Source organism: Cygnus olor, chromosome Z (genome assembly GCF_009769625.2).
Source record: "Cygnus olor isolate bCygOlo1 chromosome Z, bCygOlo1.pri.v2, whole genome shotgun sequence".
NCBI classification, from domain to species: Eukaryota; Metazoa; Chordata; class Aves; order Anseriformes; family Anatidae; genus Cygnus; species Cygnus olor.
In genome coordinates, this window is record NC_049198.1 from 2,400,044 (window position 1) to 2,426,735 (window position 26,692).

Below are 26,692 nucleotides of genomic sequence, written 5' to 3' on the forward strand. Positions count from 1 at the left end.
TACTTTTCCTAGGAAAAGGTTAACCAAGTAATTTCATGTAAATCTCCCCCAGCTTGGGGCTATTTACTTTGTCTGCAAAGTCCTGCTGCTGCTGGATTTGCGCCGCTGGCTTGTGTTAGGGTTAGGCTGAGCACACTGAGAGGTTTCCTTACGCACGATGGGGTGGCTGCTGCCGGTGGGAGCAAAGCTGGGAAAATCGAGGTTGTGATCAGTTTTCTTCAGTGTGCTCATCAATAGGCTAACCAGTGAAGTCAGGCAATGATTTTACAAGGGCAGCCGTAGACTGCATCCACCTGGCTGCTGCTCTGCCTTCCCCTCCTGCCTGCTGGCCTCAGTGACTTGCTGGAGGCAGGAGACAGAAAATGCAGCCATAGCCTGTTGTTGAGAAAAGCCTGGGATCGATTAATAGCGAGACTTCCACCATTTTTACAAAGCTCTTTATTTTTTTTGTCTTAAGGCTTATAAAAAGTGTTACTCAAAACCAAAAATCTTTAAAACTTTACATATGTACAGTACGAGAAATAAATAACGTTTTTAAGTCGTACAAAAACCACAATATACAAACAGGGCTTTGAAACCACTCGAAGGATGGCATGGTGACAAGCCTCAGCTACTTACCAAAGGCTTCAATTATTGAAGCCTTTGCATAAAACCATGGAAAAAGAAAGACCTCCAAATGTGCTTGCTTTGGTTGGATTGAAGCTCCACAAAAAACTCTGAGAACTGCGGGCCTCAAAGGGCTTGCTCGGTCTTCAGAACTCAGTGCACCATGTGGCAACACCCTTTTACGACTGCCTTTCTGCACGCCGATCGTTCGAGAGTTGTTACGCCCAGTCTCCTTCCGAAAATTAAAAATAATAAATAAATAGTTCACCTCTGACGAGGTCCACTCTGCTGTAGCAAACAGGACGGCCGCGGTCTGTCCAACTCAGAGCAAAGCCCAGCTCATCTGGCACCTGGGAATCCAACCGGGGCGTCGTGGCAATGAAGGCAGGCTGTTGTCTGTTTGGCTCAGTTAAGTGCTTCGCATAAAAAAAAAAATCAGGTCTTAATTATGAAATGAGGTCTTAATTACACACTGGAACTACAGCAGCAATGGAGCAGGGGCGAAAGCGGTCTCAGTAGTTACGAGGAGTGGTGCAGAGCTCTCCTGAAAGGGTACAGTTTGTTACCTTCCTCCTCTGCTACAGTCGGTAGAAGGGCAGCTGCCGTTTGCCTCTTGCGAAGAGATTAACACGCGGGACCTCAAAGCCTTGCTGGGGAGCGGCTACCAGCACCATCAGCTGCCATCTTCCTCACGTTTAGCCCTGGCTACAGGGAGAGGACGGAGCGCTGCCTTCATATGAGGTGACAGGTACAGGTCTCGCCATCAGCCAGACACGGAACGGATTTTCAAGGCACGGGACAAGGTGAAGTCACGGGACAAGGCGAAGTGGCGTTGTGCTTATTCCCACCCCTCCCCTAAAGAGCTCCACGCGCTTGGTGTGCGCTGGTCTCATCTTCCCCCCAGCGCTACAGGATTTGCAGCAACGCCTACGCTAGACACTAATTTGTTCTTGGCAGCTCTGTTACCAGCAGCCTGATGAGCAGTTAGCACGGTTATCTTCTCAGCTCCCCTGGCAGGCAGGCCAGAAGATCATTGCTGAGGTCTAGCTCTCCAAAGATCTCAGCTGTAGCTCTGGTTAGTGGGAGCAGGCAGGAAACGCAGCGTCTAACAGGTCAAAGTAAGGCTAAATGCATAAGCCAGGCTCCCCAGGGAAGGGAGGTTGTAGTTCTAGTTATTCTAGGTGTAGGACCACAGTCCCTCAATTTCTCCTCAGTTTCTTGCATCCGATTCAAGAGGTTTTGTCTTGAAAAGCTATTTGCTTTAAGTGCTACCAAGCCAGGTTTTTGCCAGAGCACCTTTCCACTTTCGTGGTCCTCGTGCATCTAGGGCGCTCCGTTTTAAGTCTTCAGGAAAGTCTTCAGAGCAAGTTTGAGACAGGTCTGGGAAAAGCAGAAAGAGGAAAAAAATTAAATGCAGAGGCTAAGAAAAATAGCAAAGAATTCCTGAGAAATTCTGGGACATCGAGAACAGGTTTAAACGGAAGGTTGGTATTTGATTTTTGTCAAAAAATCAATAAACCCCTCTGCCCGGTAGCTATTCGGTGGGAATCTGAAGCAGATATTATGCACACAAGAAGGTTGCAAACAAAATTTACAGGTCTGGACTCCAGACTGCCTGTTCAGAGCCACTTGGGGTGGACAGATGTTTACAGGCTGAATCTCCATGTAGGGAATTACAGACTCCCATCGACTTGGCAGGAACGGACAGTTGAAGAGCAAGTAATTGCTCATGATTTCAAGATAACTTCCTGGAAACCACAGTGCTTTGGAGCTCAGATCTGCCCCTCTGCCCCATGCAAAACTCCTCGAGCAAGCAGGAAGAGCACATCTGCCAGCAATTCTCTTTTATGGGGGTTACCGAGAAGCATATCAAGCCAGCCTTTTATTGTACCTGCAGGAGTATTCGCTTAGATCTTTCCAGGCTTGTGGCAGAGCAACAAGTTCTCACACAGGGTTTTCATTCACAGAATTGTTTGCTACTGTACGTACAGCCTGCTAGCTTTTGCCAAACCTGAAACGGTGCCAGCTCGTGTTTCTCAGCTGACCTCTGCTGCCCAAGAAGGTTGTGCAAAGCGCTTGCTTCCACAGGGATTCGCTAGCCCTAACAAGCACTTTGTCTCCAGATTAGAAGGGGCAAAGCTCTACGTTCAAAAACTGAAATTTAATAGAGGCCGAGAGGCTGGGCTTCGTCTGAAGGGAGACCATCGTTTAGTCAAGTGAAGGTGAATTCATTCAAAAACATGACTTGAGGCACTCTGAAGCAATCGAGCTGTCACTGCCGAGGCGGGCTTACTGGAAGGCGTGCTCTGAGGACTGATCCTGGGTGCCTGGAAAGCCCCGCAGAGGTTAAGCGGGACTGGTATGCTGTGGTGACGGGCGAGCTGGCACGCTCCTGAACCAGAACAGATTAGCAGAGCTGGAGATGAAGCAGCAGGAGCCAGTACTGTAACCCCATGACAAGTCCTCAGCTGTGCGTTGCTCATGTGTGGAGCCCAAACTGAAGCAAGAGGTTTCTTTGCAGCTCGAGGTCTTCTGTCAGGCTGAGGTAATGTTTAGGACAATCCCCTCCACCCCTAGCTTTCCTCTCCTCTCTTTTACAGGACAGTAGCATTTATTTTACAGGGTAGTAGCATTTAATAGGTGCCTCTAATTAGCTCTCCACTACTGCAAGGATCTTGGTAGATGCTAAAAATGAGGTAAATGAGTAAAAGTGACGATAATATCAGCTGGCTTGTGATTGTTGAGGCACACATGAAAGTCTAACACCTGGGAATCTTAGGCTGGGATTTCATTTTTTTTGAAAGAAAAACAGGTTCCAAGAGTCTAAATGAGAAATACTGGTTCCACTCATCCCAGCATAGCCACACGCATCAGACAGGATTTCTCCTAGCTGGTTTTCCCTACCTTTTTTTCCAATCATCTGCGCACTTGACAAACCAGAGCTCTTTACCAGGAGATATGCTGGTCAGCTGGGAGTCCTCTACACAGAAAGCAAACCTAGGAGGAAGAATGAGAAGTCAAGAGAAGGTACCTATTGTCTCCATGGTCAAAAAAACAAGATGCAATATGGATTGCAGGTAATTCTAGGGCAAGTTGTTTGGTTTGACATCTCTCTGGAGCATCTTGATACGTCAGTACCTCCTCAAATGGAGGACGCAATGCTTCCTTCCCTACTTCCGTATTCCATTTGTGGATCTTTGCTTTTACTGCCCTTACATTTCATAGATTGTAGTGCTTAAGAAGTTGATGCTACCATGTAATCAGCTGCAGTTTTAGATTTAGCCTGTTGTGCCAAATTGTCACGTTACGCATGTACTAAGTTGCCATGCCTAGGTTTCAGCTATTTGTTTTTTTGGCACCGCATTTTAATCCTTCAGGTATTATCTAAACCATCTTGAAGTAGGCTAACTCAGTCCCCAAAGGCAGGGGAGACTGTTACAGGATCTAAATAAAGGAAAAGAACATCTCAGAGCTGATCTGCAGTGACTTGTCTTACTCAAAGTCTAGTTTGTGGCCTCATGCTGGCAAGCAACCCACTCTCCTGTACCATTAAGGTGCATGAGCTGGTAACAAGGAAGATGAGATGTTCAGACTATCAGCTAAGTTCAAAAAAAACCCACTTTTTTTTTTTGCTAGATTCTGAAAATTGCTCCTTTTGATTGAGTTGTGTTAGATTGCACGTTTGCTCTTGCCTCTGTTGCGTTTCCCCCGATTTCACGCGTATCCGCCTGATGTGCAGCTCCTGGGAAGCCTTGGCAGGCCGATACCAGTAACTCTTCAGCTCTTTCCACAGATCGTACCAGGACTGGGATGTGCCCTCCCAGGTGAGCTTGATTTTTAAAAGCTCCCCCATGTCCTCTTCAGTATAGACCAGGAAGGTGTTAGTAGCATTTAGGCCAATTTGATCGAGCCTGAAAGACAAGCAGAGAGTCAACATTTCTCCTTTATGGAAGCATGCCAGATGCTTATTCATCCCATGCAAGAGGTTAAACAGAGCCTCTGCAGCTTATCAAGTGCTCCACATTCACCTGCCTCTGGTTAACTGCTGACTGCACTACAGAAAGTGAGCCTGGGTAGCTGGTTCGATACAACGCATCACGAATTTGGCTCAGCCAGCTTTCCATAGCTTAAGGGTGAATTTCATGCCTTGGCTCTTCCGGGAGAGGCTAAAGGAGGTCAACGCCACCTCCAGAGATGGAAGTGCTTTCAGGCTACCCAGATGGTAGAAGGAGAAAGCAAAGTACTTCACCAACGAGCCACAAAACGTAGAGCACTGGGCACAAATTATTTTCTCAGCAATACGTTGCAATTAAGTGACAGGATGAGAAGTTCCTGAACGGTGAAGTGGGGCTGCTAGGCACAGCTGCAATGCTGGGGTTAGCGGAGGAAAAAGAATAATGCCACCTTGTGTAGTCCCAGTGACCTTGCTGGTTAGGTCAGCTTACTCACATCTCTAAGGAGAGGGGTTCGGAGTCTCCATTGGTGCCGTGAAGGGTGACAGAGAAAGTGGGGTCAGCCTCTGCCAAGCTTTTGTAGCTGAAGACGTGCATTTTCATCTGGTAATGGTAGACTGGAGAGAAACAAGGAGAGCATACGCTGAACCAACTTTGCGAGTCGAAAATACCGCTCAGAATTACTCTGTGAAGTAGCGTTGGCTGGCAAAAGCTAGACCCTTTCCTTACTGAGGCGTTACTGATTAATTACTGATTATTTTTTTCCAGCTCTTATTGATTACCAAGCTGGCGTTTACACGACAGCAGCACATCTGGGGAGGGCTCCCAAACCTGGAGTGGTCTTGCAAGGTTGTGCGTAAGCCACACAAGAAGGCAGACTGCCCTTATGTCCAGAACCCCATTGATTTTTACATGGGGGAAGAAGCACAATAATGCAGCCAGGTAAGAGCAAAACCAAATCAATCTACTGAATTTAAGGGGCACCCCACACTTCCGCTCCTAGAAATCAGACCACGTTCTTTCAAAGAGAGACCGTGTACCTTTGAACGGCATGTCAGCTCTTGTTTTTAAGTACATCTTGCTGTTTCTTTTGTTCCGCGTTCTCCTGGCATTGTAGCCAATGCCGCTGCAGCGGTTCTTCCGGCAGCTCAGGCAGATTCCCTTCTTGAAGCGACTGGAATCAGTACATTGAAACGCGAAGCTTTGTTTATCTTGGTTCACGAGGGAGTCCACAAACAGGTGCACAGACCGCTCGTGCTCACATTTAACAACTTCGCCAAGTGCTAGAGGAGCAGAGTGGCAAGGGATACATTTTGTTTAAGTACTTGTCACCCCGGCAGCTGGTAAGACACAGTGAGCAACACCTTTTTGTAGCCCAGCAGGAGATGAATGAGGCCAAACTGGACTTTTTTTTTGTCGGAAGAGCAGCAATTCGAGAGGTTAGTGCTAGATGCTTGAAGAGGACGGGTCACTTAGAGCTTTACAGAGGATTCCACAGGCAGCATAGGACAGCCATAGGTTATGATGAGGTGTTAGTGAGTAAGCGTTATTCAGAAGTAAAAGCAGGTCTAGTTTCCAAGGGTACAGACAGTTTAGAAGGGGGAAAAAAAAAAAAAATCATTTTCTCTGCTCTTGTAAAATCAAATCATCCCCGAGCATCAGCCCAAGTCTATTTGTGAGCAGTCTAGAGGTTAAATAAGTGACGAGAAACTTACTCCCATAGGCAATTGCTCCTAAGACATCGCTTAATCCACAGCCGGGCTGGAAGTCTCCCCCGTTGGGGTAGATGTCAACGTGGCCTACGGGCATCTGGATCCCAATGCTAACACCCAGCGTTTCCTTCGTGTAGGTATGCAGGACATCCACAAAGCTGGCATCGTCAGGGGAGAGGCGCTTGCTGGGGTCCACTCCTTCAAACATAGGGCCGGCTGGATCCAAGCCTGATGTTGGAGACAGCGTGCGAGATGCCAGGTAAGAAATTGGGTTATTTCACACGGAATCGACAAGCACCTGATGCTAGGAGCCCTCCCAACCAGGTGCTACACAGACAGACCCTGCCCCGTTGCAGATACTGCTCCCCAGGAACCCTTCACCGTGTGCTCACTGAAGCAACAAATGAAGATATCCCACAGAAGTTTCGGGACGACACAGTCTGGGCTGCTCCATTTACAGCGATTGCTTCCAACAGGCGATCTGGAGCCATCAGTCTGTGCTAGGTCAGCGACAAAACACTTCAGAGGTGGCAGAAGACTGAAGACCAGAAGAGGTCTAGCACCCCACAGAGACTGTTGGCGGCCAGAGCTGCCTTGGCTACATTTAGCTTGTTTTCAGCCTGGCCATATGGAGGGACTAATATGGGTTTAAGCAGCAGCCAGGTAATTCTTGCATCTGAGATCCCATGAGGGGTTTGGGTCTGTTAAACTCTGAGCCTCACTCACAGCCTTAAGTTGTGCACCTGAGCTATTCCCCAATTTGTTTGGTGCCTTTCCTGCTTTACCAATACAGACATTTTTTACTAGGCTCTTAGGAGCTCTCACTGCCAATGTCAAATTTAAACATTTAAAGCTCTCTTCTACCACGTCCTAAGTTGTTACATACTGAAATCAGTTTCTCTCCAGAGTAAGAAGCACTTTGTCCAAGATGCTGTCAGAATGAGGAGTTGCTTTTCTTCCGACCAAGCATCCCATGGGACAAACTGGACCCTAGAGAGCTCACCCTCATTAGTCTGAGCTATGATTACAGAAACGGTAACACTCAAAGGCTTTGGATTTGGATAGCAAGGGCCTGAGCTGGACTCGTTTTGAACCCACGTTTAAATTCAGAAGTGTTCAAGATCAATGGGTCCTCGGAGTTTTCAGTGACACCCCCCACACCTTGATACCTGCAGTCCAAAATTAAGATGCTTTCACGTGTGAAGAGAGCCGTGCCCCACATTGTGGCCACGGGTAGGAAGCTTGTCATTTTTGACTACGCAGGCCCAAAACGTTGCACGAACACAAGAAATGAGCCTCTTCAGGGAAGCTCAATACCACCGGGAAAGGTAAGAGCGCCTACAAAGCCACTTGCCTGTAATTCTGCCTATAGTCCCGTGGACGTGGTTACCAGCGAAGCCAGCGACGTGGGCGCCCAGGCTGTACCCGATCAGGTGGACGTTCTCAAGCTTGAAGAGGGGGTTCTCCTGCGAGGGAAAGGGAAATAATCCAAGCTGCTCCAAGCAGCATCTCCCAGGTAAGCACCGCAGCGATTCCTCGCGCAGGGAGGCTACCACGAGGCGTTGCTCCACTTCGCCTCGGGGTCGGGATTACACCAGCTCCTTCCCCGCTCGCGAGCATCGGGGCTGGCATAAACTCAGCTCCCTTGTGCAAGAATCGCTCGCGGAGCGTTACAACAGCGCCCGTTCCCAAGCGCGTTACCTGTAACCAGTCGAGCAGCCTGGCTATGCTTTTCCCAACGACCTGCGTGTTGTTCACTGCGTCCGTGTAGAGCTGGTGGGCGAGCGCAAGCCAGTCCACCACCACCACGTTGGCGTCCTTCTCCCTCTCCTGCAGGGCCGCCACCAGGCTGCCCAGCCACGTTTCGAACATGCCGCTCATCTGGGGAGAGACTGGGGTCAGCTTCTGGATCGCAGGACCCAGATTATGCGCTCTGGGAAGTTCCTCATCCAGGATACGTGCGTCCTGCTCCAGATATACGCTTCTCTGTGAACCCCAGCACATCTCAGCAGCTAGTGGCGGAAGACGGACAGGTTTTGACAGACTCTGGCTGTAATTAGCCACCCTGCCTCTTACGGCGGGAGGGAGAGGCCACCTTATCGCTCGTTCCTCAACAACTCCAGAAAATCTGATGGATTGCAACACCCTTTTCCAGTCCCGGCACTGCCCTGTGCATAAGCGGGAGTCGAAAAGTCCTCAAGCGGCCCCGAAAAGGTAGAAGAAGAAAGCTCGGTAGACTTCATCTGCCCTCTGCTGCTTTATTGGAGAGGGAGTAGGAGAAGTCAGGGCTGGGGGTAAGGAGCTGCACGTGCGCCGAGTGCCACCTTTATGGGGCTAGCCCCGTTTTAAGGGGAAAAATAGGAAAAAGCCCGCGAGTGTGTTCACCCCGCACGGCACGGAGCCACGTGGGACAGGTGCAGGAGAATTTAGAGAAGTGGGAGTGCTCGAGCATGCCCCGCGCCACGTTACCGGGCTCCTGGGAGGCAGCAGCACCCAGTGGGGTGGCAGCTGTCCCCGGGGCCCTGTCCTCCCTGGAGGCCGGCCTCCACCACCCCACAGCCCTCCGCCGACCCCCGGGGGCTCACCGTCCAGCCGTGGATGATGAAGAAGCTCTTGGCGGTCGCGTTGAAGCCGCACTCCTCCAGGCTCCCCTCCTGCCCGACGGCCAGCGGGCAGCCTTCGTCCTCGGAGGCCGGCGACGAGCGGAGGCTGAACCTCACCCGCGGCCTCGGCGACAGAGGCGGCGACAGCTCGGCGACACCTGGAAGCGCAGCGACAGGTGAAGGGGACCGCGATGGAGGCGGGGGGGGGGGGGTGGTCCGCGGGAGGGGAGGCCGGCGGTGGAGGCCGGCAGCCCCCTCCCCACGGGTCCTTCCCCACCTCCCCCTCCCCTCCCCACCCCACCCCACCCGTCCCCGTCCACGCGTGGGGCCGCGCACCCACCTCCCTCCCGGGCCGCCCCCCCCCCGCAACCCCCGCGGCGAGGCCGGCGCTCAGCAGGAGGCCGCGGCCGAGGAGGAGGAGGAGGAGGAGGAGGAAGAGGCCGCTCATGGCCGGGCTCGGCGGCGGGCTCGGGGTTGAGGCCGGGGCTCGGCGGGCGGCGGACGCCGCTTTTTTAAGGGGCCGCGCGTGGGGCGGCGCTTGCCCCCCCCCCCCCCCTCCCCTTCATCCTCCACCCTATAGGGCACGCCCCCCTCCCCCCCCCCGGGGACGTCACGGGGTGGGCGGGGGCTCGGTGACACGAGTGGGGGGGGTGACACGCGTGGGGGGGGTGACAGCTGTGAGGGGGTGACCCCTATGGGGGGGGGTGACCCCTATGGGGGGGGTGACCCCTATGGGGGGGTGACCCCTATGGGGGGGTGACCCCCGTGGGGCTCCGGAGCTGGGGAGTGGTTGGGGGGGGGGGGGGGGGGGCACAGCACCCATGGGACACGCGGGGGGGGGGGGGGTGGGCCGGGCCCGCGCACGGCGCCTTCTGTAGGGTGAGGGGACGCAGGGGGACGCGGTGTGGTGTGGGGCGGGGGGGGCTGCTGGGGGGACCGGGGACCGGTTTTGGTATAAGAACTACACGTCTTTTTCCTCCTTCCCCCCCCCTTTTTCCCCCCCTTTCCCCCTTTTTCCCCCCCTTTCCCCCTTTTTCCCCCCCCTTTCCCCCCTTTTCCCCCCCTTTCCCCCTTTTTCCCCCCCTTTCCCCCTTTTTCCCCCCCCTTTCCCCCTTTTTCCCCCCCCTTTTTCCTCTTTTCCCCCTATTTTCCTTCTGTTTTCCTCCTTTCCCCCCTTTTTTCCTCTATTTTCTCCCCTTTTATTCTCCTTTTCCCCCCTTTCTCTCCCGTTTCCCCTTTTTCCCCCCCCTTTTTTCCCCTTTTTCCTTCTTTTTTCCCTTTTCCCCCCTTTCTTTCCCCCCGTTTTTCCTCCCTTTCCATCTCTTTTTTCTCCTTTTCCCTTCCATTTCCCATTTTCCCCTCCTTTTTCCCCCTCCCTTTTCCCCCGTTTTTTCCTTCTTTCCCCCATTTTTCATCGTTTTTCTCATTTTATCTCCCTTTCTCCCTCTTTTTTCCTCCTTTTCCACTCTCTCTTCCTATTCCCTCCTTTCCCCCTTTCCCCCCCCTTTCTCCCCCTTTTTCTCCTGCTTTTCTCCCCTTTCTCCCCCGTTTTCCCCTTTCTCCCCCGTTTTCCCCTTTCTCCCCCGTTTTCCCCTTTCTCCCCCGTTTTCCCCTTTCTCCCCCGTTTTCCCCTTTCTCCCCCGTTTTCCCCTTTCTCCCCCGTTTTTTTCCTCCTTTCCCCCATTTCTTCCTCCTTTTCCCCTCTTTTTGCTCTTTTCTCCCTCCCTTTTACTGCCTCCGTTAGCCCTCCCGTGGCCCAGGAGGGTTTCCCCATAGCTCCTGCACCTGCAGCAGGTTGGGGCTCAGCCTCTCCCCTCGGGGCTCACGTGGAAAACCCTCGGCTCCTGACACCGAAGGATAAATGGAGGCCGTGGGGGCTCTGGGAGGCTGGGGACGCACGGTTTCTCCCCAGGGAAGTGGGTTTGGGCATCACGTCCTGGGGCTGGAGCCCCTCTCGCAGCCGGGGTTGGAAAGCAACGCTCCGTTAAGACCTGCAATTTTCAGCAAAAACTCCTACTTTCGGTTAATCTCTCCCTGGGAAGGATTTCCTGGCTCTCGGATGGAATTTCTGGGTACGGTAAGAGGTAATAAAAGCTAAACCGGGGCGAATAAGCTCCCTTAAGACCTCTTCAGGCATTAAAGATCTGCGAGGTAGAGCAATTCTGGGGTTGGTGGCTCCGGAGATCCCCCCAACAGATGCTCTTGTTGAGTGCTCGTTTGCTCAAGCCGAAGGTTGAGCTGGTTGTTTTAGGTCAGCTGTTCGGTCTCAGCGAGAGATTATCGCTCGTCTGCAAGTTTTTAATTCCACTTCTGGAAAGCCAAGAGCATCTTACCCACCCGGTGTTCTTCCTGCCTGCTGCTTCTCTGTTTCCATCCCTTTTCTACAACGAAAGAAGGAGCAAGGAGAACGAGGAGGAGGGAAAAGAGAGGGATTGCCCTCATTCTCTTTTTTTTTAAGTTATAAACCAGTTTTTCTTTTCACTTATAAACCGCAGCCCAGGCCCTAGAACGTAACGGGATTGGTGTGAGCTTCCCTCTTGGCTCCCTCTGCCTAATTCCTTCCTGAGATGCTGGCGGAGGGCTGGAGGAGGGCCTCTCCCCGGCTCCTAAAGCCTTTCAAACGCAGCCCCGCCACGACCAACGCTTCGTAGCCCTCGGTAGGTCTGCTTGCTTACAGCAGGGGCTAATCTCCGGCGGGTTATGAAACCAGCTCGCGTGCTTCAGCGGCGTTACCCGCTGCTGATAGCCCCGGGGAGCCCTCTTTGTCGGAGGCAGCCCCCTCGCGTCCTTCCGAGCTGATTTCTTACGTCACGGCCCGCCGAGTGTCCCCCCCCCCCCCCCCCGGCCCCGTGGCGTTCGGATGGAGTAAAAACGACCGGGGCGGCCGGCGAGGCAGCTAAACTGGCCTGGCTCTTAACGGTCCCGTTAGCTGCGAATTTACTTGACCACCAAGCCCCCGGCACGTAATCCTTAGATGAATGCCTTTGATTGTGAGGGAATATTTACAGCTGACCCCGCCAAGCTGCGCGCGGGGCCTCCTGTCCCGCGGTAAATCCGCTGGGTTCTTAGCGAGCGCGTGGCCGCGGGGTTTGGGCCGCAGCGGCGGCGGATCCCGTGGGCCTCGAAGGGTAAAATCCCCGCATTCCTGCCGACCCCTAATCCCTGTTAGGGTTGTCACCCGGGTTTGTACCTGCCTCCGCGCATCCCCAGCGCGGGGAGGTTTCCAGAAGGCTTCGATCCCAACCGGGCCGCCCTCAACCCACGGCCCCTTCGTCAGGGGCAAACTCTTCTTCTCGGTCCCCTTTTTGTTGCGCCGTCCTCCCGGAGGTGCTTGAGCAACGTGACGTGATTTCTCTGCTGACTTTTCTCTCTTTTTTTCCCCCCCCCCCCTCGCTCCATGCCTTGCATCGATCCCCAGGCTGGCCTGATCGCGCGTGGGACGTTACAGCACCTCCGCCCACAGCAGGAGCACAGGTTGGAAGCCGGAGAGAGCTCAGCATGCTGCATCTGCATTAAAAAAATAAATAAATAAAACCACCTTTTTTTTGGTAATTGCACCAAATGCCCTCCCTGTTACAGCCAGGCTGGAGCTGCTGCAGAGTCCGGAGAGGAGTTTGGGTTTGATGTACGGAGCGTATCCTTATCCACGCGCTTTTTCCTTACATTTGCGGGAACGTGTGGCCAAATCTGGAGTGGAAGCGCGGTCAGTAAACGTCCTCAGTGCTCAGATTGAAAGGAGACTGGAAGAGCAGGCAGGAGACGTGCCTGCCCAGCTCCCAGATGCCTTCCTGGCCCCCGAAATGTCTTCCTAGCCCCCGAAATGTCTTCCTAGCCCCCGAAATGCCTGCCTTGCCCCCAGCCTGCAGGTAGCAGCAGCAGCCTGGAGGGCTTTTTGAGACCAGCACGTGGTAATTGCCCTCTAAAAGACCTCACGAGCTGCCCTCCTGGCAGAATAATCAGGAAACTTCCCAGCCTGGATCCCAAATCAGCCATCCAGAGCAACAAATCCACGTTACGTTTATCCCAGCAGCGCACAGGCTTTCAAAACCGGTCCTGTAAATCCGGATGGGCACCGAAATGAGGAAACTCTGACCGTGCCGCTCAGGTTCCCCTACAAGAAAGAGGAGGAGTTATTAAAAAATAATCATAATTTGCTGCTTAGTTCAGTAAAGCGCTGTAGAAACCAACAGTATTCGTTCCGGTGTTTCAACCCGCAAACGCAGGCTTTAGGCCCTATCTTCTGTTTTCCAGAAAGCGTGACAAACACTTTGGGGCACAGAAGTAAGCAGCACAAGACGAAGCAGCACAAGACGAAGCAGCACAAGACGCTGGTGCCTATCGTCAAGGTCAGGTTATCGTTTAGCTCTCCACGCCCTGCTTTGCATTCGCTCCTTGAGGCTTTTGCCCTCCCAGGTTTGAGCAGACGGCAGCACTGAGATCTTCCCGAGCCAGGGGAAAGCCTCGAGCTATCCTCGGAGACGCAGCGAGTCTCCTGCTCACCTCGGCTGTTAGCTTTTCTCACGCCGACAAGATTACTCGCTTCATTTTTCGTCAGCTTCCGTATTTTCCTGGGAGAAACCATCAGCTAGCCCACCCCTGATCCCGGTCTCCCCCCCCCCTCGGCGTCTCGATGAAAATTAAGGACGTTTTTCCCACGTTCCCAGCGTGTGCCGTAGGAGCATGGGAAAGAAGGAGACGTCCCCGAGCACTCCGGTCCCCCCCAGGGCTCGTTTCACCCTCTGGCCGTTTACCCCCTAATTACCTAACTTTTATTGCGTTTGCTGAGCTTGTGGGTCTTATTAGGAAGAGCCAGTGGCTCTGTAATTAATTAAGAAGAGCTCAGGGCATTTCTTAGTGCGTCGTATTTGTGTTCCTGCCTGGGAGGTGCAGGCGATTCACGCCAGTCCAAGGACGGACGGGCAGACGGATTGAGGTCACGGCATGGGAAAACACGAGGGCTTTTCTGTACCCGTTGATTACGTGTTTGGCAAAGCGAGGAGGGCTTTTTGGTGTAGGAGAGAGCAGGGAGAGGCTGTGTGAGCCTGAAACAGTCCACGGGGCTGCGAGCGGAGCCCGGACAGACAAGAAGGGAAGCAGCGAGAGCAGAGCTGCCTGGTCTCGGGTATGGGCGCATCTCACCCCATACAGCCACCTCCCGGTGCCCCTTCCCCGCATCCCAACGCCTGCGTGTCGCGGAGAGGAAGATGCTGCAAGCGGCAGGGCGGAAACGCGGGGAGAATCTCGGACGACAGGAAGGCGAAGGAAGGAACGCAGAAAAACCCAGCCACGTGATAAGCGAAGAGGCTGGAGGGGTTGCACCAGGCATCAGTGGGGTTTTGGAAGAAAGGAACGGACGTTCAGGGCTGCGGCTGTTTGTAATGCCACGAGCAGAAACCTGCCTGCCGGCTGAAACCGCTGCAGAGGTTCGCAGGCATCATCCAAGCTGGCTTCTCGGGGGCTTGAGCAGATCTCCACGTGCTTCGGAACGGAGAGGGCTGCAGGGCTGGCAAAGAAGAGACCCAGAGGAGCTCTTGAACGAGGCAGCTGCAGGAAGGAGCTAGGAAGGAATAACGGAGAAGGTTTTTGCTTAGGAGATGGAACAAGCGGCTGGAGTTTGAGGCTGCCTCACAGCACAAAGCTCGTTTAGCTTTAGAAGTGTTGGACAGGGTTCACAGATCACCAGAAAAGGTGAGGTTGGAACGGGTCAATGGAGATGGTCTAGAGGGTTTTTTTTTTTTTTCTATCTTAGGTTCAAACATATCCCCACATTTTAATTTGTGCCTTAACTTTGGGCACAGATCGTGGGCGATGTTGCTGATTTCGGTTAACGAACCAAAAAAAAAAAAAAACGTTTAAAGCGGTATTTCTTGGTTACGAGCCAGACAGGCAAACGCAGGACCGGGCTTTAATTTATCCCAAACGGTGTTTCTGATCGAGCGCTTCCACGAGGTCTTTATTTACTGCCTCTCTCATCGAGGCGATTGGCCGATGATCCCATTTCTGGCACCGAAAGCCAGGAACGAGCAGTCACAGACCTGCGCAACCTGCGTAAATGCTTTGCTGGCAGGGAACGCATCGGATAAACACCGACTTCGGCTACAAGGTTATTCGATCACGCTGGACGTTTGTTTTACCGGCGATTTCCTCCCATCTGGGTGCGCGGGGGGGGGGGTGGATGAACCCGCCGCTCTCGGATAATACGCCAACGATCGTTGAGTGTTACAGCCTCACCTATTGATGTTTCCTTTTTGTCTCGCCCATGCTCCTGGCTGGTCCCCAGCAGCGCAGGGAAGGTGCTGGGCCGCTGCGGCACGCCTCAGCAGCGGTGACGGTCGGGACAGGCGCTCAGCCGTCGTGACGCCGCGCTCCGGGGACTGTTTCCTCACCCTGGACTGGGGACAGGACACGCGCAACAGAAACAGACGGCGGAGCTCACCTGTCCTTGTAAAGAACCTCCTCTTAGGAGCACTCTCGGGGAAGCAAAAGCATTCCAGCCATTCACAGGTTTCAGATGATACGTGAGGATTCATACACATCTGTACGTTTAAAACATACACACATATATATAAACACATGAATATGTAATTATATTTAACTTACATTTATTACACAATACGTATTTTAGATATATATTTAAACACACATGCATATAAGGCATATTGTGGATTTGATTTGAAAGCAAGGAACTTTTAGCCCCCTCTAGAAGCATCAAGCATCTCTTCTTTAATATCTCAGGAGCTCAGGGAGAAGGCGCAGGCAGCTGTGGGAAGGCTGCAAAGCCTCCAGCGGTTTCCAGCTCCAGCGTTCAAGCTGGTTTCGATTTCAAATCGGTATTGGGTGCTTTCTGTCTTCAGGTTTTTCTGCTTAACCCTTAGGGCAAGCAACCCATTCGTACGCGATTTTCGTGAACGACCGTTCTTATCCCCGCGTAACCCCTGGGCTCCACAAGCTGCGGCTGTAAGATGAATGCCAAGAAAGCTACAGCAAGTCTGAGGAATTAGCTTCCTTTCCTGTGCAAGGAGCGGGTCAGAAACCCCTCCTGTAACACAGCAGACACGTGGCGGGTTTTTGAGAGCCGGAGTTCGGCTCGGCCAACAAGCCCCACTGGGGCTATCCGTCAGAGGGATTTTAGCGCAGCCCCTCCTGGGCTGAATTCAGTAATTTAGGAACTACTGCCCCCACGCAGGCTGCGTGCTGCTCAGGAGAAAACCTGCAGCAGGAAGGGTGGGAACATCTTTGCCCCAGAAGAGCCTCGTGGTTAGGATGTGGCTTTGAATCCTCTCGAGGGAAGGAAAGCAAAAGTGGGTCTCGCATCCCGGGAGCATGCCGTGGCCACCACGCCACTGCCTTCCCAGGAGGACGTAACCACCAGGAGCTCCCAAACGTGAAGGAGATGAACAGTTGGATCTTTATTTCAACGTCTGCTGAGTGAAGTCGGGCGTACGCAGCGCAAGGCTGAGTCACCAGGGCTGGGCGGTACGGGCAGGAGAGCTAAGAGGGATGGCACCAGGGGAGTTTAAGGCTAAATCCTACAGAGTTTGGATTCCAGGAGGATCAGGAGACAGCTGTCCCCTATGCAGGAGTTTCAAGGAACACGATTTTGGACTTAGGTGCCAAAACTTTTCTGCTTAGGATCCAAAAGCTCCCTCTGAGGGCACGCGCCCAGCTGCCTCAGTCCTGATCTCAGCGCTAGGTAGCTGCTAGGCTGCCTCTGTGAGCAGCTGTCAACCTCCCGACAAAGAAGAAAGCATGCATCTCATTTCCTGATGCCACCTGCTGAAGTTCCTACCTCTGCGCTGCCACCACCGCAAGCCCTCAGCAGCCCCGATCGTGAACAGTTGCATCCTGGGGAAACAGAAAGCGTAAGTAACAGAAGATGTGCCCTGTTTGCTTTGGATTCGATTGATGAATGACCCCGGGATGATTCCCGTCATGCGCCAGCTGCTTTTTTTTCTCGTCTCCCTTCCGGCTTTCTCTGGATGTCCCATCGCTCCTGCGCTCTGCTGCTGAGAAGCTGCCTGTAAAGGTGCTGCCCATGGAAATGCTGGTTTCCTTCCCCATGGAGAGCAGAAGTAATGACGGAGGAGGGTTGCACTCATGCCGGCTGTGAGTGGAGATTCCCACAGGATGGTGGGGAAGGCCCTGGCAGTGCTTGAGGACCTCACTTTTTGCTAGTTTTTATTTATCACATCTGGACACTTAGTGCTGCTGGAAATATTACCATTTTTCTTCCACAGAAAAGGAAACCGAGACACTAAGGAAGTGTCGAAATTCGTCTCTGAGATATCTTCTTCCATTTTTATTGTTCCTCAAAGTCATGAGTCTATTTTTCTCCAGTAATACTTGGCTTAGAAAGGCTGTTGCGTGTGTATTTGGACAATGCTGATCTTCCTTCACATTGCCACTGCACTGAGGTTGGTGCATGTACTGACCTGCTGCGTGGCTTCTACTCCCGTGGACAATGATGGAAGCATTAATTGATAAAAATGAATCTTGAGCGCCCCAAATAAGCACCCACGCCAAAAGCTAGCACGCATTCCTGAGAGCACGGGCTTCTAAATCTTTGTCTTCACAGGAATCTCACATATAAAACGAAGAAATAATATCTGCCCATACCCCAGCAGTGCTGCAAGGTTCCCAGCTTTGAGGTCGGTGCTTAACAAGTTACTCGGAGACGTTGCAGCTGTAAGAAAAGATGCAGGAAGCATCTCCTTGACAGCAAAGTAAAAGGAACCTTTTAAGGCAGGTGAACGGGGAACTGCAGTTAAAATTACAGCCCTACGCTTCCCATCCGTGTAAATATTTGTGATAGTTCAAATATTTTCCGCATCCCATCTGGGTGAAATCCTAGCCTCAAAGCTTTGGAGTTTATTAGCGCTAAAGAAGAGATCTGAAAATATCCCAGTGGTCTGAGCATTCATATGGGCAGTAGGTTCTTGCTCTGCCTGCTTAATCTAAACAGAGTTTAACCCGGACCTCTCTCACACCAGGGAGGTGCCTGGACAGCAGATCAATGTTTTTTTTTCCTTTCTTCCATCAAACTTTTCTTACTAAGCATTTTGCTGTAGCTGGGTACCACTTTCAGGAGATGTTTTCGTTTCACTGAGAAGCTGTTTGGTCAACTTCCCAAGCAGTTCTAGTTTCAAACACAACCTAAAATAAGAAACACATTTTCTATTAACACCCAAAGGTTCGATTTTTTTTTATTTTATTTTATTTATAATGCTGCTATAAATACCAGTTGTGATTCATAAATACGAATCTTAATTTCTTTTTTTTTTTTTCTTTTATGCTGTGTCCCTGCTCTCTATTCTCATCCTAGCCTGCCATCTAGCTGCAGCACTTAGACTTGCTTCAGCCTCACCGAATTGATCTACCAACACTGGCCTTAGCCTGAGGGTTAGAAAGATTGGTTTGACTGTGTCTTTCTTTGCTCAGATGACCAGGCTTTGCTTTCCTGAATAAAACAGATGTCTTCCCTGCTTAGCAAGGAACCTGCCAGGGCAATTTTGTAATTCCTTCAGTCACAAATCCGGTGCAAATGTAGTGATGGAAACAACCGATGTGGCCTAATTAGCCATTGGGTTTAATCACACCTTGCATTTAGGAGAGATGTCTTTGGCAACAAAGCTATTTGGAGATAGTCTCCACTATGTCGTGGCCTCTGCAAGGCCCAGCCTAGACCACAAAGACTCTCCAGTCCATCTGTGTTAACCGAGTAAAGAAACAAAAGGCACTTGTTGGCCAGCATGGCTCAAGCGCCAAACCCTACAACAGAGGCAATTAACCCCATGGCATGAAGGTGAATGTGGTGCCTCTCGCCCCTAAATATAACGCTGAGGTGATGAGTAAAACTCAAGATCCTTTATTTTACCTCCTGCACTGCCTCTCCATGCATCCCATCTCGCCCTCTTCTTGTTGTCCTGGTTAGGGGGCAAAGGCACTGGCAGGAGGTAGCAGAAGCTCCCAGAAGTGAAAGAGGGTTAAGGACAGTAGGAATTACCCAAACATGGTACAGGCGGACTGAGGGGATTTAGCCCCTGCCCTGAAAATGAGCCTTTCATTTTAACACCTGCTGATTTTGGGTGCTGAGCCCAGCTGAGGCACTGCTCTCCATGCCCTTTCCCTGGGGCAAGTTTGTTCTCTCTCTCTGTTCACTGGTAGGTGATTTTACAAGGGGTGGGACAAGCCCACCATGGCCAGGGCACCGAGTGCAGGGGCCACCTCCCTGTCACCCTCAGGTGCAGCATCTGGGCTGCCCTGAAGCACCTCAGGGCGCTGGGGTGGCGCCATTTTGCGGAACTGTGCTTCCAACCGGGGGCAGCCCGTAACAGGTCCATGCCTGGGTGCACGTACCCACATAGACACGGGCACAATCATTTATGCACAGAAACATTTTATTTTTACATCTCAGGCTAAGACATGGGGCTGTGCAGCCACGAGTGGCCCTTGGGTGTCATTTGCCCCACAATAGGCAAACGACCTGCACGGTTCTTGAAACAGGGCAACCCTGGATGTAGAATCCTAGGATCATTAGGGTTGGAAGAGACCTCCAAGAACATCTGGTCCAACCATCACCCTACTACTAATGTCACTCACTGAACCATGTCCCTAAGCACCACGTCCAACCTCTCCTTGAACACCCCCAGGGACGGGGACTCCACCACCTCCCCGGGCAACCCGTCCCAATGCCTGACTGCTCTTTCTGACAGAAATGTCTCCTCATTTCCAACCCGAACCTCCCCTGGCGCAACTTGAGGCCATTCCCTCTGGTCCTATCACTAGTTATCTGCGAGACGAGGCCGACCCCAGTTCCCCACACCTTCCTTTCAGGCAGCTGCAGAGAGCAATAAGGTCTGCCCTGAGCCTCCTCTTCTCCAGACCAAACAACCCCAGTGCCCTCAGCTGCTCCTCCCAGGACTTGTGCTCCAGGCCCTTCACCAGCTTCACAGCCCTTCTCTGGACATGCTTCAGGACCTCAATGTCCTTCTTGTACTGAGGGGCCCAAATACGTACGATTTTATTTGGCTAACCATTACTTTCTCCTTTTTTTTTTTCCCCCCCTTCTTTTCTCATGACTAGAGGGCCCGTGATTTTTTGTTTTTACTGATTTCACACCGCTCGTCCTGTTTTTCTCAGCTATCCTCCTTATTTTGGGACAGTGGGCCCTTCCCTTTAACTGCTTAACATCCTCCCCACTGTTATGCCCGCACGATCACTTTTGGATATGCGTGAAGGGTGGAATTTTTCACCGCAAAACCACAACTCGAATCCTCACAGCTGGGGCAGGGGAGGGTCAGGCTGGGCGTCAGGGCGAGGTTCTGCACCCAGAGGTGCTCGGGCACTGGGACAGGCTCCCCAGGGAGCTCAAACAGCGTTTGGACACCGCTCTCAGACACAGGGTCTGGTTTTTGGGTGGTGCGGAGCCCTGTCGCGACAGCCGATGCCCACGATAGACCCGAGAGACCCCGCGCGTTGTCTCGCGAGAGCGGCCCCGCGGCCCTCCCCGCCCCCCGCCAGGCGCCGCCCTTCCTCTTCCCCGCCGCCGCCCTGAGGTGAGGACGCCGTGGGCTCGTCATCCGCCGCCATCCGCCGCCATCCGGCCCCGTCCCGGCCACGGGCAGCCCGGGGAGGCCATGAGGGGCCGCGGGGGCGCCTCGGCCCGCTGGTTGCCATCGGCGTTTGCGGCGCTGGCGCCGCAGATGGCGGAGCGCGGAGGTGCCGGGGCTGTGAGGGGGGAGCGGGCCCTGAGGCTGCGGGGCGGGGGGGGGGGTGGAGGAGACGTTTGGATTTAATTGTGGAAAGAAAATCTATCTCTGAGGGGCTTTGTAAGCTAGCTGTCGGTTGTGAGGAAAGCGTTCTGTTTTCTGCTTGTCTGTGTTAGAAGCCCAGTATGATTTCTCACACTGTTTCCCCGCAGTTGAGCTCCCAAAATGGTCCGCTACTCGCTGGATCCGGAGAACCCCACGAAATGTGAGTTGTTCTCTGATCTCTTATTTCCGTATTACTCCCTGAAATCGTTCGCTTTTTCACTTCAGAAGTTGGTCTCTTCTCTCCGCAGCATGCAAGTCCAGGGGCTCCAACCTGCGAGTGCACTTCAAGGTACGTGGCCTGCGCGTGGTGGGAAACCCGAGCTGGATTTTGGAAGGAGATGACCTTTATTTTCCCATGTTATTCGGTAGTTACTGAAGTGTGGTGGTGTAGGTTACGGCCTGCGTGTGCTCAAGCTGCTCGTAATGACCTTATCCGCAGGAACAGAAAAATAAGGTGGTCTGTTCTCAGCTTGCTGCCTAATAGAGCTGATAGAAAAGGAAAGAGGTAGTCGGAGGGAAGTTAGGCGGAGGAATTAGACTAGAACTAGTGATTTGTTTCATTTGTCTCACTGCCTGGTTCGATGTTGGGAAGGATCTCCCTGCTAATCCTGTCATTTCAGTGGTCGAGAAGTATGGCAGCAAGTGTTTGGCATGAGTAGTGACCTGGGTTCATATGTTGCCCTGGAAAACCCTTAGGTGCAGCAATGAATATAAGAGTAATTTGGGTTAATCATGAAGACGAAGCTGAGAGTATGCTTTTCTGCTGAGTGTTACATAGTGCAGGTGAAAAGAGCTTTCATTTAATTTGGTTTGTTCTTCTATTGTAATCGTATATTAAGTGCAAAAATCAAAGAGTAACTTCAGCACCAATAACTTATCCTGGATTTTTCTTTTTGATGCTTTTCACTCCCTCTTTTTTTAATCCCCTTACATAGACATTAAATTTTGTAGCTTGTTTGTAGAGCTTGTGTTTACTTTCATTCCTGTGAGGTGCCATGTTGGATATCTTAACAGAAATTTAATTATTCAGGCTTCTGTTTTTTGGGTTAGTGGCCAAAGAGGGAGCTATGAAAAGTGTAAATCCTCAATTTTAAATTTGCTGGAAAGCTCTGGGTAAAAAAAAAAAGAATAAAGGCATCACAGAGCTGTAAACTCAGTAATGGGGGTCATACAAAGAATTGTAGGTAGCAAAAAAAAAAGTTGCTGATTATTCTTTTTTTGGTGGCTTCTTTTGAACTGAGCTTGTAGTAAAAACGAGTATGATTGCCCCTTTCCTTGGAGAAAGGAAAAGAAAGGTGAAAATCCAGTGCTTTTACTCCCATTGTAACGCGGAGAGAAGCGTTAAGAGGAGCTTCCACTGTGTGTTTTTATTTTTCTTGTTAGAACACCCGTGAGACTGCCCAGGCCATCAAGGGCATGCACATCCGCAAGGCCACCAAGTACCTGAAGGACGTGACCCTGAAGAAGCAGTGCGTGCCCTTCCGTCGCTACAACGGAGGAGTTGGTAGATGTGCCCAGGTGAGGGCTGCGACGGAAACGTGGGGAGGGCATTGATATCAATTATTTTGGCTCGCTCCTGTGCGAGGTGTAGAATCGTTCACTTCGATTGCCGTGATGACTTTCTTAGGACACCTTTGGATTCAACGTGAAAAGAAATGCGTTTTCTGAGCGATCGAAGTAAAAGGACACGTAATAACAAACTGATACCGTGGAAAAGGGCAAGTTGTGTCGTACTGGGACGAAGCCGCTTCTCTTTTTTTCTCACAGGCCAAGCAGTGGGGCTGGACACAGGGACGCTGGCCCAAGAAAAGCGCGGAGTTCCTGCTGCACATGCTCAAAAACGCAGAGAGCAACGCTGAGCTCAAGGTGGGCTGAGCAGATGCTATTAAACGCGCCTTGTTCGCGTGGCCGTGTGCGTGTGTGCACCTGAGCTTGGTGCTCAGCAGTCCGAAAGACTTGCTTTGTGGTTGAAAGCGGGGCCTAGAGGGTCTGGTTTGCCGTTTGAATTACGCTGCGTGGGTTTTTTTTGAGTAAAAATGAGTTAGCTTTTCACAGGTGGATGGCTGTCGACCATTGAGAGTGTGCGTGGTGGGGGAGCAAGCTCCTAAAATCCCCCAGGAGCACGATCCGTGGGCTCCCGGTCAGTCTGTACCTCCGCAGCGCGCTCAGCGCTTTATTTGGCGATTCTGATGGCGGTGATGACTATCTTAGGACACCTTTGGAGTGACCGTGAAATAATCGTTTCTTGCTGAGCCATCAGCGCGATATAACTTGGCCGTGAGACGTAGGGGGATAGCCTTGCGCTTCTCTGACTTGCGGCGTCACGGTTTTGCTGCAGAAGTTACTTGCGGAGCAAATTAAGTCGCGGCATCTTGTTTTTGTTCCCCCCACCCCCCCCACCCCCGCGCAGGGACTCGACGTGGATTCCCTGGTGATCGAGCACATCCAGGTGAACAAGGCTCCCAAAATGCGCCGGCGCACCTACAGAGCTCACGGGAGGATCAACCCCTACATGAGCTCCCCCTGCCACATCGAGATGATCCTCACCGAGAAGGAGCAGATCGTCCCCAAGCCGGAAGAAGAGGTGGCTCAGAAGAAAAAGGTAAAAAGCGGCGTTCCCTGATGGCGTTCACGAGCCCGAATCGGGTAACGAGGCGTTTTTGGGGGCGGGAGGGCGGGAGGGAGGTGCTGTGAGGACTTACCTTAGGACGCCTTTGGAATACCCGTGGGGAAAAAAAAACAAGAAAACAATTCTGAGCAACCTCGGTATCGATCCCAAGATTCGGGACGGACGAGAAGCGAGGGGTGTGGGGCGGCGGGTTTGGGGCTGGGGGGGACGGGGACGTTTCCCTGTAGGGGCGTGGGGCGGCCGAAGGGACGCGCCCCCCCCCCCGTTCCCCGTTCCCGGGGCGGGGAGACCCCAACGGCTGACGGGAATTGTTAAAATGACGCCCGCGGGGCGCTGGGGAGGGGCTGCCGCTGACCCTGCGCTCGTTGCCCTTGCAGATCTCGCAGAAGAAGCTGAAGAAGCAGAAGCTGATGGCCCGGGAGTAGCCCTCCCCCCCCCCCCCCCTCAAATAAAGCTCTGTTCGCAGCCCCCCCCCGTGTCCTCAGTGCGCCTGTGACGTCACCCGCGTGACGTCACGCCCCCCCCCGTGACGCCACGCCCGGGGGGCGGGCGGGGCACGTGACACGCGCGGCGCCTCCTATTGGGCGGGGCGCGCCCGCCGGAAGTGCGGGGGCCGCTTCCGGTGCGGCGGCAGTAGGGAGGGCGGCGCGGCGCGGTGAGGACGGGGGGGGGAGCTGCGGTCTCAGGTGAGGGGGGGCGGGGGCGGTTTGCCGGGGGAGCGTCCGCGCCGCCGTTCGTCTCCAGGGCTTGGGGAGAGGGGAGGGAGGTTAAAGGCAGCGGGAGCCGGGGCTCGGCCGCGTAACGGCGGCCGGGGGCTGGCCTAGCGCCGGGAAACACCGCGGGGATGGATGGGCTGCGTGAGGTAACCGGGCTAGGCCGGCTCGGCCTCAAGGGGGTCAGTGAAGCCCTTCGTGTGCCCGGCCTTTTTTGTGTTTACGTAAGAATGGGTGACTACCGCCCAGATTAAACACGGGGAACAAAAAGAGCGAACGTGCTTGTAGTTGCAGTGTCACGCTTGTTCTCTGCGCGGTGGTTTAGGGAGAAACAAAAGCCTGTATCACAAAGGAGCAAAGCCTGCTACTGAACGTCTCACCGTTTGCCCTTGTGGTATATTTTTTCCTAAAAATTAACCCCGCCAACCACGCAACGGCATCACGGAGAAGGTTGGGGGGAAAAAAGGTTTCAATACGTTAGCCGCTGGAACTAAAACACCGGAACTTTCTTCTGTATCTGGCGGAGGTGGGACTTATTTTTTAGCTTGGACTCGTGGTACCCAGTGACTGCACAGACTCTCAGTCCTGGAGAGGCAGCCTCTGTTGATTTTCCCCCCCCCCCGCCCATTCTTCAGCTAGTGGCTGAATCCTCAGCATCACACAGAAGATTTAATATCTAGGAAGCTCTAGAAGAGGGAGTGCATAATTCTTTTCAAAGGGCTTTAATGGATTCCCTCGTTCCTATTTTCTCAAGATTGCGCTCTGCCTTTGGAGGCTGGGCTCCCGTAAAACTACATTTGAAGAGGCAAAAACTCCACTTGGAAGCAGTCAACTGGAGCTGAGGGTGTGGGGCTACGCTTGGCTAGGGCGGTTTGGGAAGAGCAAAGCAAGGATCCCAAACGAGGATCTGCCCTTTCCCTCTCCACAGATTTTTCCCTTTGATTTTGTGCCTTAATGTAAGGATTCAGATGTGGGTGGCCTAGAAAGGGAGAATGTGAAGGGCGAACTTGCAGCGTGCAGCGGGGCTTGGCACATCTAATAGGTCATCACCACTGAAGGGGACCGTTCTGGTCCTATTTAAGTGCTCCCTCTCCCCGGTGCACCTTTCCCTGCCTGTGCTTTGGTTTTCTGCTTTTTTTCATCGCAGACCTCAAGGCGCTGTTTTCGAAAACCACTCCCAGGGTTTGAGAGAAAGGGAAGGATTAATTTTCTGAGAGTTTGGCTGGTTATTACGGGATTGGTGGGAGGTCTGGGAGGATCCGGGTGGGAGAACTGGGCTAGTATCTTCAGATCACTGCTTACATTTTTTTTCAGTGTGGTTTAAGCAAAAACTTTCTGGATATGTCTTTCAAACTTCCAGCTGTAGGGGTGCTGAGTTAATAGCAAACCTTATTCTTTTTTGTTAAGATGCCAGGAATCTTGGCTTTATCGATCCCGAGGACTTTATAGCATTGGAACGTGCAGCTGTTCTCAAGGAATAATGGCAGCATTTTTGAAACCTTGAAGATCTATTGTTAAAGAATCTTTTCTGCGTAAACATTAACTAAAATCCTTTCGTGAGACTTTGTTTTCTTAGCTCGTTGCGTACAGAAACTGTAATCTGAAGTTGTTTTTCCTAGCAGCTTTGTCCCAGAACAAGAGGAAGCCATGGTGTGCATTCCCTGTATCGTCATTCCGGTTCTTCTCTGGGTCTACAAGAAATTCCTGGAGCCCTACATCTATCCCGTCATCGCACCTTTCATTAAGCGCGTGTGGCCCAAGAAAGCCGTGCAGGAAACGACGGCCACAAAACAAGGGCAAGGAGGCAGTGCTGGAAATCCACGGGCACCTTCAGCCAGCGAAAGAGATGAGGAGGATGAGCCTGGAATTTACAAGGTAAGATTAATGCCTTTGAGCTAAGGAGGGAAACTCCAGGTAGAGCACCTGATAATAGTGCGGGGTGGGCGCTACAAAAGAGCGGGTAGTTGGGTGTTTTTGGGGAAGTTTTTGTGGCAATAGTCGTACAAAAGGGAGCTATCAGTACTGAGCTAGCCAGAAATAGCAGTTACTCCAGGACTGCTGCTGGGAAGTCTTGGAAGGACAGGAATCGCACCTGTTTTCTGAAGAAGCTTACAGGTACGCGTATGTATTGAACAACTGGCTGTTCCTTCCGAGAAGTAAGAATTTGAGTAGTAAAAGTAACTGTTCTGCTAGCTCCGCCACTCGTGACGGGAGAAAATGTTCAGTGTGTTGAAGTTGTGCGTTTACACATCTCCTCTAACAAAATGCAGAGATATATACGGGTTGTGTCAGCCCTCAGCCCCAAATAATCACAGGTAGATATAAAGAAACGCAATCACTCTGGTTTTTGGGGCAGATTTCTTCATAGGGTTTCACTGGCCTTGCTTCTGAAAGTCATTTTCCTCCCCAAATGTCACTGTTCTGGTCTTTTTTTTGACGTCTCGTTTGAACGGTGCTCTCTTTTATTTGCAGTTTGAAAGCAACGGGGTTGCAAATGGAATTGCTGCAAAGAGATCCACAGGAAATTCTGACAAGAAAACAGATTAAAGGAATTCATTCGTAAGGATTTCATTCCCTGGTGTCCAATATGAACTGGTGATTGATATTTCTCTCACTCTGAGACACTTCTTTGCACATTTCAGCTGAATAAAACCCTTTATCAC

At 52.2% G+C, this 26,692-nt stretch overlaps 3 protein-coding genes, 1 long non-coding RNA gene and 3 other non-coding genes across 12 annotated transcripts; 5 read left to right on the plus strand and 2 right to left on the minus strand.

Annotated features, from left to right (window-relative positions):
* Positions 1-421: 421 nt before the first annotated feature.
* On the minus strand, positions 422-9,383 carry LIPG (lipase G, endothelial type; the record flags this gene model as incomplete). The annotated part of the gene is made up of 10 exons (XM_040541063.1): positions 422-1,986; positions 3,511-3,603; positions 4,299-4,517; positions 5,056-5,176; positions 5,600-5,842; positions 6,275-6,499; positions 7,626-7,737; positions 7,973-8,152; positions 8,857-9,032; positions 9,215-9,383. Coding segments are annotated over 10 exons (1,560 nt in total), but the record flags the coding sequence as incomplete, so codon positions are not given.
* Positions 9,384-13,124: 3,741 nt separating this feature from the next.
* Positions 13,125-19,473, minus strand: LOC121061542. The gene is made up of 2 exons (XR_005815146.1): positions 17,424-19,473; positions 13,125-17,323 (listed from the first exon to the last, which is right to left on the minus strand). It is a non-coding gene; the product is annotated as an uncharacterized LOC121061542 (long non-coding RNA).
* RPL17 (ribosomal protein L17) lies at positions 15,163-23,786 on the plus strand. 3 transcript variants are annotated; one of them, XM_040540529.1, is made up of 7 exons: positions 15,163-16,736; positions 20,795-20,847; positions 20,936-20,976; positions 22,071-22,205; positions 22,455-22,553; positions 23,098-23,289; positions 23,694-23,786. In XM_040540529.1, exons 2-7 carry the CDS (start codon positions 20,808-20,810, stop codon positions 23,739-23,741), a joined length of 555 nt encoding a protein of 184 aa, XP_040396463.1. In that variant the 5' UTR covers positions 15,163-16,736; positions 20,795-20,807; the 3' UTR covers positions 23,742-23,786. The 3 variants fall into 3 exon arrangements, with proteins under 3 accessions (XP_040396463.1, XP_040396462.1, XP_040396464.1); XM_040540528.1 differs by lacking the exon at positions 15,163-16,736 and adding an exon at positions 20,360-20,429; XM_040540530.1 differs by lacking the exon at positions 15,163-16,736 and adding an exon at positions 20,419-20,592.
* Positions 22,294-22,360, plus strand: LOC121062407. Its single transcript, XR_005815543.1, has one exon. It is a non-coding gene; the product is annotated as a small nucleolar RNA SNORD58 (small nucleolar RNA).
* On the plus strand, positions 22,878-22,944 carry LOC121062408. The gene has a single exon (XR_005815544.1). It is a non-coding gene; the product is annotated as a small nucleolar RNA SNORD58 (small nucleolar RNA).
* Positions 23,373-23,449, plus strand: LOC121062409. The gene has a single exon (XR_005815545.1). It is a non-coding gene; the product is annotated as a small nucleolar RNA SNORD58 (small nucleolar RNA).
* A 106-nt stretch (positions 23,787-23,892) lies between the features above and the next one.
* CZH18orf32 (chromosome Z C18orf32 homolog) lies at positions 23,893-26,692 on the plus strand. 4 transcript variants are annotated; one of them, XM_040540532.1, is made up of 3 exons: positions 23,893-24,002; positions 25,652-25,904; positions 26,502-26,692. In XM_040540532.1, exons 2-3 carry the CDS (start codon positions 25,677-25,679, stop codon positions 26,574-26,576), a joined length of 303 nt encoding a protein of 100 aa, XP_040396466.1. In that variant the 5' UTR covers positions 23,893-24,002; positions 25,652-25,676; the 3' UTR covers positions 26,577-26,692. The 4 variants fall into 4 exon arrangements, with proteins under 4 accessions (XP_040396466.1, XP_040396467.1, XP_040396468.1 ...); XM_040540533.1 differs by having other exon boundaries at positions 23,894-23,971; XM_040540534.1 differs by having other exon boundaries at positions 23,906-24,002; positions 25,649-25,904.

Excerpts from the sequence above, each read along its gene's own strand:
- RPL17 (XM_040540529.1), top strand. The coding sequence starts at position 20,808 with ATGGTCCGCTACTCGCTGGATCCGGAGAACCCCACGAAAT. Across the intron at positions 20,977-22,070 it reads ACCTGCGAGTGCACTTCAAG|AACACCCGTGAGACTGCCCA; the intron begins GTACGTGGCCTG and ends TTTTCTTGTTAG. Across the intron at positions 22,206-22,454 it reads GAGTTGGTAGATGTGCCCAG|GCCAAGCAGTGGGGCTGGAC; the intron begins GTGAGGGCTGCG and ends TTTTTCTCACAG.
- CZH18orf32 (XM_040540532.1), top strand. The coding sequence starts at position 25,677 with ATGGTGTGCATTCCCTGTATCGTCATTCCGGTTCTTCTCTGGGTCTAC. Across the intron at positions 25,905-26,501 it reads ATGAGCCTGGAATTTACAAG|TTTGAAAGCAACGGGGTTGC; the intron begins GTAAGATTAATG and ends TTTTATTTGCAG.